This window comes from Anolis carolinensis, chromosome 2, assembly GCF_035594765.1.
Source record: "Anolis carolinensis isolate JA03-04 chromosome 2, rAnoCar3.1.pri, whole genome shotgun sequence".
NCBI classification, from domain to species: Eukaryota; Metazoa; Chordata; class Lepidosauria; order Squamata; family Dactyloidae; genus Anolis; species Anolis carolinensis.
The window spans coordinates 184,964,719-184,980,984 of record NC_085842.1 but is presented as its reverse complement, the minus strand read 5'-3'; the positions used below and the strand labels follow the sequence as shown (position 1 = coordinate 184,980,984).

The window sequence follows — 16,266 nt, the reverse complement described above, 5'->3', positions numbered from 1 at the left end:
ACTTAAGTTGTGTTACAGAGTAGGCCCTGTTTTGATTAATTTGTGAGTTCAGACTTTGTAATAGTAGATGTAAAGAAGACAAGCGCTTGAAGGGATGGAAAAAATCCCTGGATATTGTCTTGGATTATCACAGTTGCATTCAATTTTGTGATTTTGCGAAAACTGTTGAAGCAGGAACATTATCTCATCTATATTGCCTTCAGATTTGGAGTTTTGTCCCTTTAAAGGCATTCCAGTCCAGTTACAACAATGTTTGTGAGCAATGTTTTCCTTTGCAGTCAGGTCTATGGGGAGGTTCTTGCTGCTTTTGAAATAACAGGCTCAACCATTGTGAGTTTGTAAGTTTGGATGCAGTGGCTGCCCAGCCTCCCGGAGACTTGAGATCAGGCGCAGTGAGCATAGCCTCTTTCCTTCCTGGGAGTGCATTTTGCAGCTGTTTTGTTGAAGAATAAGTAATAAGTAATAAGTAATACGGGTGGAGTTCTGCATTTGGCTGATCTTCAAAACTTGAATAGGATGGAGATGAATTTGTGACATGCAGGGAAAATATTCTCAAGATTAGAGTTTTGATACAGATATTTTATGAGGTGCTTAAACTCATAGCCATTATTTTCCATCCACTCAGAGTAGTATTTACATCAGTGGTTCTCAACCTGGGGTCCCCAGACGTTTTTGGCCTACAACTCTCAGAAATCTCAGCCAGTTTACCAGCTGTTAGGATTTCTGGGAGTTGAAGGCAAAAAACATCTGGGGACCCCAGGTTGAGAACTCGTGTTCTACACTGTAGCATTAATGCAGATTGACCTTTAACTGCCATGGCTCAATGCTATGGAGTTCCTAGAGTTGTAGGTTTACAAATGCCAAAAGGTCCTAGTTCCTCACCAAACAACAACCCCAAAACCCCAAACAACAACACCAAATACAGTTTGGTGTCAAACTGTATTAATTCTATAATGGAGGTGCATACTCAGGCTTAGTGTGGTTGACATTATTACAAGTCAGACTCCAAGAAGAATAGAAGGTTTGAAGCATTTGAATAAACATAGGCCCCATCTATACTGCCATATAATGCAGTTTGAACTGCATTATATGATGAGTGCAGACTCATAGTGTAGTTTAATGCAGTTAGGCTGCATTACATGAGTCTACACTGACCATATCATGGGGCCTTATGGTTATGTTCATAGGAGTGCACCACAAATTTGATCCTTCTGTCTTGGCAAATGGCTATTGCCCCTACCTCACCATACAAACAGCACTGTATCTGGAAAGAGGGAAAATAAATATCTGGCTAATTTGAAAACTGCATTGTAGTATCAATATTTTGTGTTATAAAATATTTAATATATATTAATATTTAATATATATAATATAATATTTCCTTCCCATACCTGGAAAATATCCCGTAAATGGGGATTCACATGAAAATGGGATTCCTGTACTGCTCCGAAAACAAACCAAATAGAGAGGTGATGAAGTTCACCTACACAGATTCTGTACATATGGAAAATTGAATTTTAAGAATAGGGGCTTTAGGCTAGAATTTCTGCCATATGCTGATTTCTGCATGCTGGGAAGCTTTTCTAAAAAAGAGAATTCCGTTATGATCCCGAAAATGAAACAGCCAAAGACAAAGCCTCACTCACCACTTCAGTGAAAACTAAGCCTTTTCTTTGGATTAGAAAAAGCTGTTCTTCTGAGACAAGAATTCATTTGTACATACAGACTTGGAACGTATCAGCACTTTCCAGGCTTGTACCATTCACATACCGTCTCCTTCCCTTCAGGTTATTCTCCTTAAGCATTTAAATTTTTGGCTCTCCTTATTTACACGTCTCCCCTGAAATAGCCAGGCAGACAGTGTCTTTGGCTCAGGGCTGGAAAGAAAGCAATGTTCAGTTGATGGTTTCTTTTCAACTGCTCAGTGTTGCATTCCCCAACTAATAGCAAACAGAAGAAGGAAAGGAGCACCGCGGCTTTGCCTTCCACTTCCCTCTTCCATACCAAAAACAACATCTCTGCTTAAAGCTACCCAGAGTGTTTGATATGTATGCGAGGACCTAGAATTTCTAGACCATAGTACATCAGCAGCCCTCTGACTATATGCAACTCTTAAGAATGTTGTTCACTTTTAAATTAATCCTTTTTTTTGGAAAGTTGTAATACTTTATGCTTAAACAAACTATATCTGTATTATTTTTGATACGTTTTTGAGGCAATAAAACTTGATCCATTTTGATAGTGTATTACCCTTATCACTCTATTTCATTATATTCTGCCTTTTTTCTTGCAGCAGATTTAGTAAACTACAATACATGCATGGGGCCTTAATGTCTGCTACAATTTGGTTCCAGGATTTCCTATGGATACTAAAATTATAGATGATAATGCCCCATTATATGCAGTAGCATATATGCAGTGGCATAGCAAAATGATATGCCATATATAAAACGACAAAATCTAGGCCTTGGGTTTTTTTTTTTTTAAAAAAACAGATTTCAAGCCACTGAGATGGTGAAATCTGTGGATGCAGAATACAGTATGTTGAAATGGAGGGCCAGCTGTATTTGTAATAGTTTAACAAGAAAGATGGGGCTTTATGCCTGGCTATCATCTTGAGATTTTTAATTAGTGAAATCATTGATGGAAAAAAAAATCCTAATAATTTGTATTAAACATTTACTAGGAGAATGATGGGTGAGGGAAAAAGAGAATGAAAAAGAAAAAAATGGGGATAATAGATTTGTTATTGGTTAGTTGCGTTGTTACAAATATCTAATACATTACAAGCAGAAAACAAAGAGGGTGGGAGCTATTGGGGTATTGGGAGTTTTTTTACAAAATTATCATTACAACTAAATATTCTTCTCTACTTTAACATACATTTCATAAAATATTGAAGATTCTAATAATTTTAATTTTAAGTCTGTTGGTTGTATCTCTGGGCCCTTCCACACAGATTGTTTCACTTAATTATTTTCTTAAATTATTATTATCTATGAAGAAATTTCTACAATTTTCATTTAAATTGTTAGTAGGTAAGTATTTATATCATTTTATAATTATCATGCTTTCTCTTTTTGTATTACATCAAATTTATATAATTCTATATAATCAATCCATTTGTTTTATGTAGTCCATCCTGATCTTATTAGTTAATTTCTTAAAATTAGGGTGGGTGCTTAGTACAAAATACGTGTGTGTACACACACACACACACACACACACACACACACAATATTAATAGTAATAATATTTTCCATCAACTCTTGGGTTCTAATTTTCCTGGTTTTATATATATTTATTTGATTAAAAGCCAAACTTTCCATGTCTCAAATATTGGAGCCCAATTTAATTTATTATATTTGGCCATTTCAAAACCTCTTCTGATCTATCCGTAACCACTCAGTATGATAGATAATATTTTTATGGTCCATTTTTAAAGACTTTCCCAGATAACTCCTGAAGTCCAGGTCTCTTGAACTTCTCTTTCTTGAGGTTTTGTTCCCACTAGCCCATTCAAAAATTGTCTCCAGTATCTGGCTCAGTTCTTTCTCTACCTCTGGTTCCTGTTTTTCATGTTCTGCAATTTCAGTCCACATCTTTATCAGATTTTGGACATTTTCATAGACACCTCTCCATCTGAGTGAGGACCTTAGTAGATGAACTGGTTGCTGTTTTAGCTGTGTATTATCTTGTATATTATCTTGTATATGTAGATCTTTTGAATGGAGATCATCTAGCTTTTATACCCCTCCAGTTGATATCTTCTGTATTAAGATTCTGAATTTGTAATCCAGCATATCTATAGTGCTTGATATATCTTGTAATTTATCCAGTTTGCTGTTTGCAATTTCAAAGGCATTGTTTAAAATTTCAATTTTTCTATTCCCCCCCCCCCCATTCTTCTCTGTTTTATCTGCTTTTTCTTCTGAATCTACATACACAGTCATCCTTTTATCTTGTCCTTCTCTTGGCAGAATTTATAGTCCTCTAAAGCATTAGATGTCATACTTTTGTGTATATATATTCTATTGCTAGCTGTTGAAAAACTGATTTCTCTTGACTCCTCAAGGAAGGGTAGTTCTGATTAGACTAAACAGCTTTTTCAAGGTCAGCTCTTCTCATTGGACTCACAATTAGGTAAGATTCTTCTCAAACTATTCAACCAAACACTTGTATTATAATTCCGTTTAGAGGATATTTATATTGCGAGGTAGATTTTTTTTCTCGCTCACTCTTCTCTTATTTACAGTTCAGATTGTTGGTGGTTTATTTAATTTTATTGTTTAGATGCTAAGATTGTCTTATTTTAATCTATTCTATTAGCCATGTTGGGTCTGATGTCAATAGTAAGGCAAGATATAAATTTTAAAAAATTGACAAACAGGTGTTGCTTTTTGAACTGCAATGCCTTTTCCATTCTCTGTATGCTGCACTTAATCTTCAAAGATCTCAAACTGAGTCTACACTGCCATATAATCTAGTTTCTGAATCCAGATTATTGTCTTTGAACTGAATTATATGAGTCTGTACTGCCAGTTCAAAGTAAATAATCTGGATTCAGAAACTGGATTATATGGCAGTGCAGATGGGGCCTCAGAAACATGGCCACAGCTATTTTCTTAAAGCATTCCTTCTTCAATTCCTTGTTTCAAGAGTCTGTTCCCCGCTGTTCTTGTAGCTGGCCTAGCTGGAACTTTGCATCTACATCTTGAAACCATGCCCTATGAGGAGTAGTTTAGGGAGTTGAATATGTTTAGCTTGGAGAAGAGAAGGCTGAGAGGGGACATGAGAGCCATATTTAAATATTTGAAAGGATATCACATTGAGGAGGGAGCAAGCTTTTTTCTGCTTCTCTGCAGACTAGGACATGGAGCAATGGGTTAAAATTGTAATTAAAAAGAAATCTACAATTTGACAGTGAGAGGTGTTTTAATGTTGATGGAGTGTAGTGGAATCTCCTTTTCTAGCAGAGGCTGGATGGCCATCTGTCGGAAATGCTTTGTGTGTTCCTGCATGGCAGAAAGGGTGGCACTAAATGGCCCTGGTTATATCTTTTAACTCTATGATTCTGTGAGATATATGAAAGTAATTGTTGGTGTTGTCTAAGCCTGCAGATATGTACATTAATATTAAGAAAGAGTATATTTGGGCATTTGCAACATCAGGGAACATCGAGAATTCTAATGTCCAAGTTGCATCTATCCAGTATATGTACGAGCACTCATGTGCCATAGCCCAGAATATAAAGAAAAAAACTTAAAAGTTTCTCTTAGTCTTTTATGTTTAATGATGGTGGTGTTTCGACAGCATAATTTTCCTTTATACCTTATAGGGAGAGCCAGTAAGCAAATCCAAAATCTGTGCCAATGTCTTCTGTGGAGCAGGTCGGGAGTGTGCTGTGACCGAGAAGAATGAGCCAACCTGCCTGTGTATTGAGGTAAGGTCTGGGTTTGGGTTAGGCTTTCCTATGCCGTCACATCCAGGCACCTTTTTAAGCTTTAGGATGTGCTTCTTCCTTTGCCCAGATGAACTGCGGGGGCCTTACTTAGAAGCTCTGGAAATCCCAGTAACCAAAGGCACTTCAAGTAGAACAATCCAACAAAATTTTATTTTCACAAAGTCCTTGGCAGACTTGGCACTTGTAATGAAAGTTGCAAATAAAAACAGTCAACTTATAAACCTTGTAGATGTTCCTTGATTGCTTTTGCCCTACAGGTTGCTAGGTTAACTTCCACCAAAAGCAAAGAGGTCCAGAGATCCTCTTCACCCTAGCTCTGAGCTGCTATCAAAAGATCTATAACTATCTGAGCTCAAAGCTAGTTTCTGAGGCGAAGTTGGTAGGGCTTCCTCCAGTGGCAAAGAACTCCGAAGATGTTCTCTGCCCCAGTGCCAAAGCTATTCAAAAGAACAGGTCTTTCCCCTATCTATGCTTGGCACGTGTTTTAAAGGCAGGTCAATTGTTAGTACTTACGATGGCCTTTTCAGAGTTGGCCTGGCTTGGCCACACAAGCACATCTATGATGTTTCTCCTTCAGTCTAGAAGGCAGAATAGGCTTCTCAAAATGGAGCCTTCTATCCCCAGGAAAAGGGGCGGTCTCCAGAACAAAATGATACATTTCAAGCCTATAGCAGCAAGGCTTTGCAAACTGGCTATAAACTCTGCTAATATCCTAACTTATCAAGACTGCTGCAGAATCTGCAGCAACCCTGGAACAAATGCAAACAGGTGCTATTTTCTATAACTATGAAAAATGCAAACCAAACTTCTGGGGGACGGAACATTTCCAGAACAAGATCTAAAGACTGCTGGGGTCAAAGGCTGATGTGGAAAATTCTCAGCCCTCCCACCTTGTCTTCTTGATTTTGTACAGTATTCTTGCAATTTGTTTCCCTTTTAAAGCTCATATCCCAACCCCTTTTGTCAACGTAACCCATCCATTGTAGCAATATTTCATTATCCTCCCATGTTTTGCTCTTCCCTTTCCCACTCTAAGATAATAGTTTTGTGTATGTGTTGTCTCATGGAAGGAGTCATCTCAGCTGCCACTCTAATTCTTGTCCATCTCCATTCCAGGATGTGCTTGTGACTCCTGTCTGATCAAAGCTTCTTAACGTCTAATTCACTTTACCATAGCTCTTTGATTTACACACTGATAAGGGAGAAATGTATCATAAATTGCAAGCAATGGTCACCAGGCTCGGCTGCTACAGGCTTGACCCCATTATAAGCCGAGAGTGGCTTTTTCAGCTAAAAGAAGGGCGCTGAAAAACGTGGCTTATCTTTGAGCATATATGGTAGTTTTTTTGGAGTTCTGAAAAATTGATACGTTTACAGTGGAGCTGGAAAGCATGTTGTCAGACTGCAAGATTCATTAACTCTTGCCAGCACAATCAATGATGACAAACTGTGATTGTCCAACGACATCTGGAAGGCCACATGATTCCCACCCGGAAGGCATTAAATAATTGCAGCTTTAGATGCCTGGAGCGGTTTTATTTTAAAAAGGTCTGTCTGAGATATGCAGACCTTTATGCTTTGCTCTTGATTCCCTTCCTCCTCCTCTTTAGCCAACCTAATCTAGCTTCTACAAGTCTCACTTAGTGCACTTTGATCAGCCCATCCTTATGTTTTATTGCTGCGTTTTAACTTTGTCTTATTAATGGATTGATTTTAATCGTATGTTTTAATTTTTCATTTGTGCATTTTCGGTATTTGATGTTTTTGTATGTATACTTGTTTTGCATTTGTAAGACGCCCTGAGTCGCTGCGGGGAGATAGAGGCAGGGTACAAGAATAAAATTATTATTATTATTATTCTCCTTTTTTCTCCTTTTGTAGAAATGTAAAGCTCACAAGAGGCCTGTTTGTGGCAGCAATGGCAAGACGTATCTGAACCATTGTGAGCTACATCGTGATGCTTGCCTCACAGGTTCCAAGATCCAGGTAGACTATGATGGCCATTGCAAAGGTAAGACAAGCTGTGCTCTTGGAATAAGGATTCAACCAGTAAGGATGCTATACTAGAATGTAATGTCTTGGGAACAGAATCTATGGATCTGTTTCGTTTTTCAAAGGCACATAACTTAGTATGGCACTGACACAGAGGGGTAATAGATAATAGTAAATGAAGTGGCAGTAGTAGGAATATGAATTCTTCAGCTTTATGTAGCATTCAGATAGCTACATATTCACTGGATTCTTAATTTCCCTAATAGCCCTAGAAATCAACCCCTCAGATTCTTTATAAGGCAGGGATATGATTTGGACCTGTTAGGTCCCTTCTGCACTGCCATGGACTCCAGACTATCAAGCAGATAATACACATTATCTGCTTTGAACGGGATTATCTGAGTCTATGATGCTTTATAATCCAGTTCAAAGCAGATGATTTAGACTTTATCTGGTAGTGTAGAAGGGGCCTCAGTTCTTAAGCCATCTGTTAGACTACAACTGCTCTTTGTAACTTTGGAAATTGTGATTTTCTAGTTTTATGTCAATTAGTAGAACTGCTAGGCAATTTCCAACTTGCTCTCTGTGGCCCCTTCTGGTGAACTATTTGGGACTGCAAGTAATACTGGATTCTCTGGCCCTGGAGTGAGTGCAGGTAAAGCTACATATTTTATTCATCCTACTTGGGCAGAGAGAGCTTATTTTCCCTTCTTCAACCACAATATATGAGGCCCCATCTACACTGCCTGATAAAATCCAGATTATCTGCTTTGAATTGGATTATATGGCAGTGTAGACTCATATAATCCAGTTTAAATAAAATAATTGAGATTATTTGATTTGATAATCTGGATTATGTGGCAGTGTGGAAAGGATTTCAGCACCCATCTTCATTGCCATATAAAATCCAGATTATCTGATTTGAACTGGATTATATATATTCCCTGCCCAGGGAAGACAGAATGGCCCCTTCCTTGCTGTCCTTCCGGCAGCAGGCTAAATTATTTTCTTTAGACAGGCTTTTAAAGATGAAGGTTCTTAAAATCAATTCAGGGGGTGCTGTGTTTTTTATATCCCAGGATCTACTTCTAGATTATCTGTTTATCCCAGATTACTTGGCAGTGGGGATTATGAGTGTGTAAATCTGTTGTTTTCGTTCTGTTTTCATTTTGAATTTTGTTTTCAGGAAGATTCCGCAAGATTAGGAGGTGGGCTGTTCAGATTCGTAATTCAGAACCCTGAGTTCCGTTTCCATTTTGGGAAGAATCCTTCCGAAAACAGAATGTGGGGGGAGGGGGCAGGCCTGGTTCTTCATTGAAGCCCCTGAAGCCGCCGCTTCGGGCGCAGCCCTTGCTGGGTGCACTTGAAGCAGCGGCGGGCGGCAGTGGCGGAGACCATTGGGTCGCTCACCGCGGAACAAGGAAGTATGTTGTAATCTTGTGAGATTTTGCGAGATCTCGCGAAATATTGCGAGATTTCTGCGAGATCTTGTGAGATTTCTGCAAGATCTCACGGAAATCTCGCGAGATCTCACGGAAATCTCGTGAGATCTCACGAGAATACAAAATATTTACTTGTTCCGTGGCGAGCAACCCAATGGTCACCGCCACCCGCCGCCGGCAGTAAGTTTGGGGTGGGGGGGCCCAGTTTGGGGTGGGGGGGGCGCGGCCCTAGGTTGGCTTAGGACACACCTGAAAACAGAACGGAATTCTGTGCTGTTTCGCACACCCCTATTGGCAATTTATATAATCCAGTTCAGAATAAATAATCTGGGATCAGATCCTGGGATATAGAACCTGCCTTAGAAACCTGTTGGGAATGATGGACTTTCATACTGGTTGAGGTTGGAGGTGAGAAATAAGTCTCCCTTGTCTGTGCAAGGATGTAAATGATTTAGGGCGCATCTAACATTTTCACTGTAATGTACATTGGAACTGGTTTGGGAAGAATTTATTTTGTTGCATTGGTGCTTAGACTGACAGGTCTGGAGCTGGTTTGAGACTAGATGGATGATTATATTCACCACAGCACCTGCCCTCAAACACTGTCTCCCCCCACCCACTTTCCAGGAGAAATGCTTATCAACACAGAGGTATAGGAGGTGAAAAAAAGCTGTTCCTAGCAGAATGGCTCTAGGATTATCCTTTGATTATCCCTGGGGATGTGGAAAACCAAGCTACCACAAGAATACAGACTGCAATCATGGCCTACCAGATATAAGAGTAGTCTGAAAAACTTCAGACATCTCCTTCCCAGATCTCATAAACCATGACATTCTCAGTTGTGACCTCTTTGGTTAAATCAGTGGTTCCCAACCTTTTTTTGGACCAGGGACCATTTTGACCAGGGACCACTCTGCAACATTAGTATCAAAAGGGTTACAAATCAGTTTTTGGTCTACTTTTTGGTTTGGGTATTTGTGGTGCTTATTCAGAAAATTGCATTGGATAGATCACATCAGCTCTAGTTTCTGATACAGAACATATGCCATCCATTAGCCACCATCTGCTCTCCCAAAGAAAATCTAATCTAATCATCTAGAGTGAATGTGGTCTATCCAATGCAATGGTTAGCTCTGGGAAAGGAGCAGAAATAAAATAAATAAAATCTCTCTATATAACAATGTAATGTATGGAGTAAACAACAAAACCACTGAACCCAATCACACCAAATTTGGCCACAAAAGACATAGTCATCCAATCTATGTCTTTCAAACAAAAAAAGCTAGAAAAATAAAGTCCTAATTAGAAAATGTGGAAAAGTCGTTTTCTCCCTGGCTGCCGGTCAGAAGGGTAGGCCCCACCCCTTTAGGCTCCACTCCCTTCGTCTCCTAGCAACCCACTCAGCCACAATGGTGACAGGCAGAGTTAGACCTCACTTAGGCCTCTTCCACACTGCTGATAAAATACAAATTAATCTGATTTAAACTCGATGATATGACAGTGTAGACTCAAGGCCCTTCCTTACAGCTGTATAACCCAGAATGCCAAGGCAGATATAATCCACAGTATCTGCTTTGAACTGGGTTATCTTGGGTCCACACTGCCTTATAATCCAATTCAGTGTGGATTTTACACAGTTGTGTAGAAGGGGCCTCATATAATCCAGTTCAAAGCAAATAAAACAAGATTATAAAATATAATACTGTATATAAAAATTACTGTGGTATAATAAAACAGAACAATATAATCTCTAAAATCAGGACAGTAAATAAAGAGCAACACTCTGAAAACAGGGAAATTCCAGACAGGAAACCATCAGGGCCATCTAACACCTCCCAATGAAGGATTCCCCCAGGCAGGAAGCAGTCAGGCTTTGAAGCTGCAAGGCCATTAAATGCTAATCAAGGTGATTACAGTAGAGTCTTGCTTATCCAACATAAACGGGCTGGCAGAACATTGGATAAGTGAAAATGTTGGATAATAAGGAAGGATTAAGGAAAAGCCTATTAAACATCAAAATATTTTATGATTTTTCAACTTAAGCACTGAAACATCATGTTTTATTATCAAATTGACAGAAAAAGCAGTTCAACGGTATGTAATAATTACTGTATTTACGAATTTAGCACCAAAACATAGCAATGTATTGAAAACGACTACAAAAACATTCAATACTAAAAGGCAGACTGCATTGGATAATACAGAATGTTGGATAAGCGAGACTCTACTGTAATTGCAGGATTCATACTTGTTGCACCAAGACTATTCATTGCTATTCAACCTGGTCAACCAAGGATTCTACAAGGTAGAAAGCAGCCAGGCTTGCAAGCAGCAAGGCTATTCAGTGCTGTTCAGCCTGGCCAACTAAGATTTCCCCTAGGTAGAAAACCCCCAGGCTTTGAAGCCACAAGGCTACTTTGTCCCATTCAACCTGGTCTAGCAAGGATGCCCTATGTAGAAAGTGGCCAGGCTTTTAAGTTGCAAGACTATTAAATAAATAAAGCGGGAGGAAGTTCATGGACCAGATTTTCGTTCTCACGGCCCACTACTGGGCCACGGCTCACATGTTGAGAACCAATGGGTTAAATAGTGTTGTGAATTATGTCAGCCTCATAGCTGGTTCTGATATAAAATCAATAAATTGTTGTCTAGACCAATACACTGTGTGAATGACAAGTTAGACAATTTATTTAAAGTCAGTTGGCAAATTTTGGATATACTGTGTATGAAACTGAATAAAATAAAATAATATATAATAGTTTATTTGTATCCCGCCCTATCTGCCTGAGGGGACTCAGGGTGGTTTCCAATAAAAGAGGCAAACATTCAATGCCAATAACATACAGACAACAGATAAACTCAAAAACAATAAATAATCACATTATAAAACTTATAATAACTAATCTGAAAGGAACGAAAAATTATCAAAGTAATGACTTAAATAAACAAATTACAATACATCATCAGACATCATCAAACTGCAAGTATTACAAAGGATCAATTATAAGGAAAGAAAATAGAAACATTTTGTGAAGCTGGTTTATTTGTTTAATGCTGTTTGCAATGATCTTTTGTTGGTTTGTTATCTGCATGCTATGAAGGCCAGCTGTGCTTTTTCGTTTCTCATTTGAATAATTCCATGTCTGAAGGAGACACAATGTTTGTTCCATGCGAACTACAAAATATTGCCTAGGAGTTACAAATGTTGTACCATGATTTTGCCCTTTATTTTAATAGAAAAGAAGCCAGAGAACTCAGCTGCAAGTCCTGGTAAGTATTTCTTTGCAGTGCTCAGGCATTTTGATGACTGTTTTTCATGTAGCATTTATTTCAGCACAGAATGTTATGTTTCGATGCCACATAACGGGTAAGTCCTGGAAAAATAATGACAGGGCATATTTCCTGCAATAAAGCAGAGGTTGAATGGCCATCTGTTGGTGGTGCTTGGATTGGGTGTTCCTGCATGGCAGGGGGTGGACTACATGGCCCTTGTGGTCTCTTCCAACTTTATGGCTCTATAAAGTTGCTTGTTAATGTGGGATTTGTGTATTGGTAGTGTTTAAATGCAATTTGTGTCTTGTCTGTATTGCATACTGATTGCATCATCCAGAGTGTACTATAGTCTAGAAAGAGTTAGTTGCTAAGAAGCTGTAATGACCTTGATGTGTCGCTGGAACTGGGGAGTGTCCAGACACAAGTGTTTGTGCATTACTGATTGCATCAGTTCTGTTCTGTTCTGAGTCAGCTGAGAGTGAGAGTCCTGTGTTCGTCCATTGTCTGCAAGTTTGTTTGTCTTGATTATTACTGCTTACAGTAAAACTTTGTATATAGTTTTACCATCGTCTCTGATGTCTCTTCGTTCTGCGTTCCACTGATTCCATCCAACTACTGCTGTGCTGCAATTACTCTGACATTGCTAACTGGGGTTTACTGGGATTTTAGCAGCTCCACTGGCTGCAGTTTGTTTCCAGGTACAATTCAAAGTGCTGGTTATGACCTTTAAAACCCTAAATGGTTCAGGTCCAGGCTATTTGGCTGACCACATCCCCTTGTACAAACCAGCCCAGGCCCTGAGATCTTCAGGAGATGCCCATCTCTTGGTCCCACCCCCATCTTAAGCTTGTTTGGTGGGAACAAGAGAGCAGGCCTTCCTTCTCGGTGGCTTCCCCTCAACTCTGGAATTCCCTTCTTCTTAGGGAAGCCAGAATGGCCACCTCTCTGCTGTCTTTCCGTTGACAGGCCAAAACCTTTTTATTCAGGCAGGCCTTTAAAGGCAGAGGTTTTTAGGATCAAGTCAGGGGGCGCAGTTGCTTTAGCTATGAATAGATTTTAATTGGTTCCAACTGCTTATTTTTAATGCCTGTAATATTTCATTATATTTTGATGTTTGTATATTTTTAGATTTTATATTGGTTTTACTGTAAGCCACTTTGATGTTTTTTTAGAGAGAGAAAAATAATAATAACAATAGCAATAATAATAATATTCTGTGATTCTGAGCTCCATCTTGGGAAAGCACCTGCTCCCAGACTTTATGGCAAAGCCCACACAGAAAACTGTGGTTACTGTGTCGGGGTGAGCTGCCCCTTCCCTGTAAGAGTCTGGAAAAAACTGGCTTGCCATTCTCATCGTACTTCAGATCTGTGAAATAGAGAACATGTCGGTTACAGTGACAATACAGCTTGGGGACTAATGTGAATTTATGGGAAATAGATGGTTGACATTGGTGAAGAATGTCCACAAAAGATCATTTTGGCTTTCTGAGACCTGTTTGTTGCCTTCATTTTTTTGTCCCTAGTCTAGCTGCTTCACTCTTTCAAGTGGGAGAAATTAAATACAGTAGAGTCTGTTATCTCACCTCTGCTTATCCTACATTCCGTATTATCCGATGGGCCGGTGCAGCGGACCTCTCCATGGTACAGCAGGCCTGTCAAACTGGGGCTGGCGCCCTAGGCCTGTCCATACACCGGGTGCTTGCTGGGAGAGAAAAGTCTGTGCAAGCCATGTTTTGCCTCTCCCAGTGGGCTCCCAGCACTTGGAGAGGCATCTGCTGGGAGGAGCAAGATGCGGCTGGCACAGACCTTTCCCTCCCGGCAAGAACCCGGTGGGCACCCAGCACTTGGATAGGTCCACTGCACATTGCTGCCTAGAAGAACAGCTGTTTCTCAGCAACGCGCAGCGAGCCTCACCACGCATGTTTTGCATCGTCTTAAAAGGTCAGTGTGGATAGGCTCTGAGACTGCTGATTTCCAGTCTATTTGATACTTGAGATGAAGGAAAGCAGGATAGCACTTTCTTTCTCCTTTTCTCTTTTAACTTTTTCTCTTTTTCTATTGTTTTTGATCCAACATTTCTCTCTTCTTCTCAACTAATAGTTGTCTGCTATCAGACTGACCGAGATGAACTCCGCCGTCGGGTCATCCAGTGGCTTGAAACTGAGATCATTCCCGATGGTTGGTTCTCCAAAGGCAACAACTATACAGAAATCCTAGACAAGTATTTCAAGGTACGGATGACAGGAGAAGGAAACAGAAATATTTGTGAGATCACAGGGTTGTTGTATGTTTTCCAGGCTGTATGGGCATGTTCCACAAGTATTCTCTCCTGCCATAGATGTGGGTGAAACGTCAGGAGAGAATACTTCTGGAACATGGCCATACAGCCTGGAAAACATACAACAACCCTGTGATCCTGGCCATGAAAGCCTTCAACAACACATTTGTGGGATTATTTTAGTTGTCTGATGCTATTGGTGTGAATTGCTCTATTGTTAAGCTGATACTAATCTATTATACCTTTACAAACATTGGTCAGTGCCTAATAGTACCAGTGTTACTTGCTTTAGGTCTTAAGAATCTTTCATATTCACGTATTTTTAAGCTCTCAGTTTTCCCCCCTGTACATGTACAAAGAGAATTTCTCTTAGCCCAATAATGATAAATGTACCATAAAAGCAGGTTTCATTAGTTCCAGACAACATATGGGTAGGTACTGAGAAGACTAATATATGATGGAGAAGGAGGAAAGAGGGATTACAAAGTATGAAGATAAGATAATACAGAGGTGCTGAATTTCATGCCATTCTTAGGAAAATAAGGAAAAATAGAATTTAATTTCTATGAAAGTAACATTCAGAAAGCCTCTTCAGGAAACAGTTGAAGACACTGTGATGTCCATTCTACACTGCCATATAATCCAGATTATGAAAGCAGATAATCCACATTATCTGGTTTGAACTGGATTATATGACTCTACACTGCTACATAATAATCTGGATTTGGTATGGCGGTGAAAAAGGGGCAGTAGAAAGGGCTTGGGGCAAGTAAGGCCTGATCTACACTGCCCCATATCCCAGGATCTGATCCCAGATTATCGACTTTGAACTGGATTATATGAGACTACACTGCCAGATAATCTGGGATAAACAGATAATCTGGTATCGGATCCTTTGATATAGGACAGTGTAGATCCAGTCTAAGACTGTTCTTAATAATTTCACAAAACAAATAGTGGAGATGTGAGACGAAAATAGCAAACAGGCTGCAAGGAAATAGGGTTCACTTAAAATAGATGGCAGGGCAACATATTTTCTTCTCTTGAGAGGTTAATTAGCTTTCTGGATAAAGGACATTAAGTCGGTGGGCCTAATCTGTTTTGTGCTCCAATAACATTTATTCCTTGCTTTTGAAATAGTGGACGTGAAAACTTCTGTTATGAATATTAATATAAAAAGTTTGGCCTATCCTGAAAAACAGCAAGAATAATAATTTAATTTGGACCTTTATGAATATAGGCATATACCTGAATACTTTACATCTTATGGACTCATGGTAGATAGCAGATTTTGGGAGTTTTAGCTGGAGGAAAAAATCCATATTCTGAGATGTGCTGCTTTTTTAAACCTTTCTTTATGTTTCCTACAGAATTTTGATGATGGAGATTCTCGGCTGGACTCCAGTGAGTTCCTCAAGTTCGTGGAACAAAATGAAACAGCTGTCAATATCACTACCTATGTAGATCAAGAGACAAACAAGCTGCTCAGGTAGACTATGAGTGAAAAATCAATGGGGTTCAAATGATAAATAGTGCTTAATTATATGGTACTGGAGACAAAAGTTGTGGGCTGCCTGAAGAAGGGACTACTACATCTCTTCCCTTCCTCCCATTTGTCTTATGCCCCACACTTTCCTAAATACTTGGGAAAGTGCTGTGTGAAATTGTGGTAGTTTACATTCTGCTGCATAGATTGCAGACAACATTGTGGACTTTAGAAAGGGAAATGTAAAGGGAAAGGTGCTTTGCCCCTTAAATGCTCTAAATTTCAGGGGATGATTAAAAAAATTACAGAGCTCAGCATGTATGTAGATA

The 16,266-nt window shown here is 39.4% G+C and overlaps 1 protein-coding gene across 1 annotated transcript in view; it reads left to right on the top strand.

Moving 5' to 3' along the window:
• fstl1 (follistatin like 1) overlaps positions 1–16,266 on the top strand; it is a 50,593-nt gene that overhangs the window by 13,780 nt on the left and 20,547 nt on the right. Inside the window, exons 3-7 of the mRNA XM_003225801.4 lie at positions 5,339–5,443; positions 7,346–7,475; positions 12,136–12,168; positions 14,274–14,404; positions 15,822–15,940. Of these exons, the coding sequence (XP_003225849.1) occupies positions 5,339–5,443; positions 7,346–7,475; positions 12,136–12,168; positions 14,274–14,404; positions 15,822–15,940 (518 nt within the window). The remainder of the gene's footprint in view (positions 1–5,338; positions 5,444–7,345; positions 7,476–12,135; positions 12,169–14,273; positions 14,405–15,821; positions 15,941–16,266) is intronic.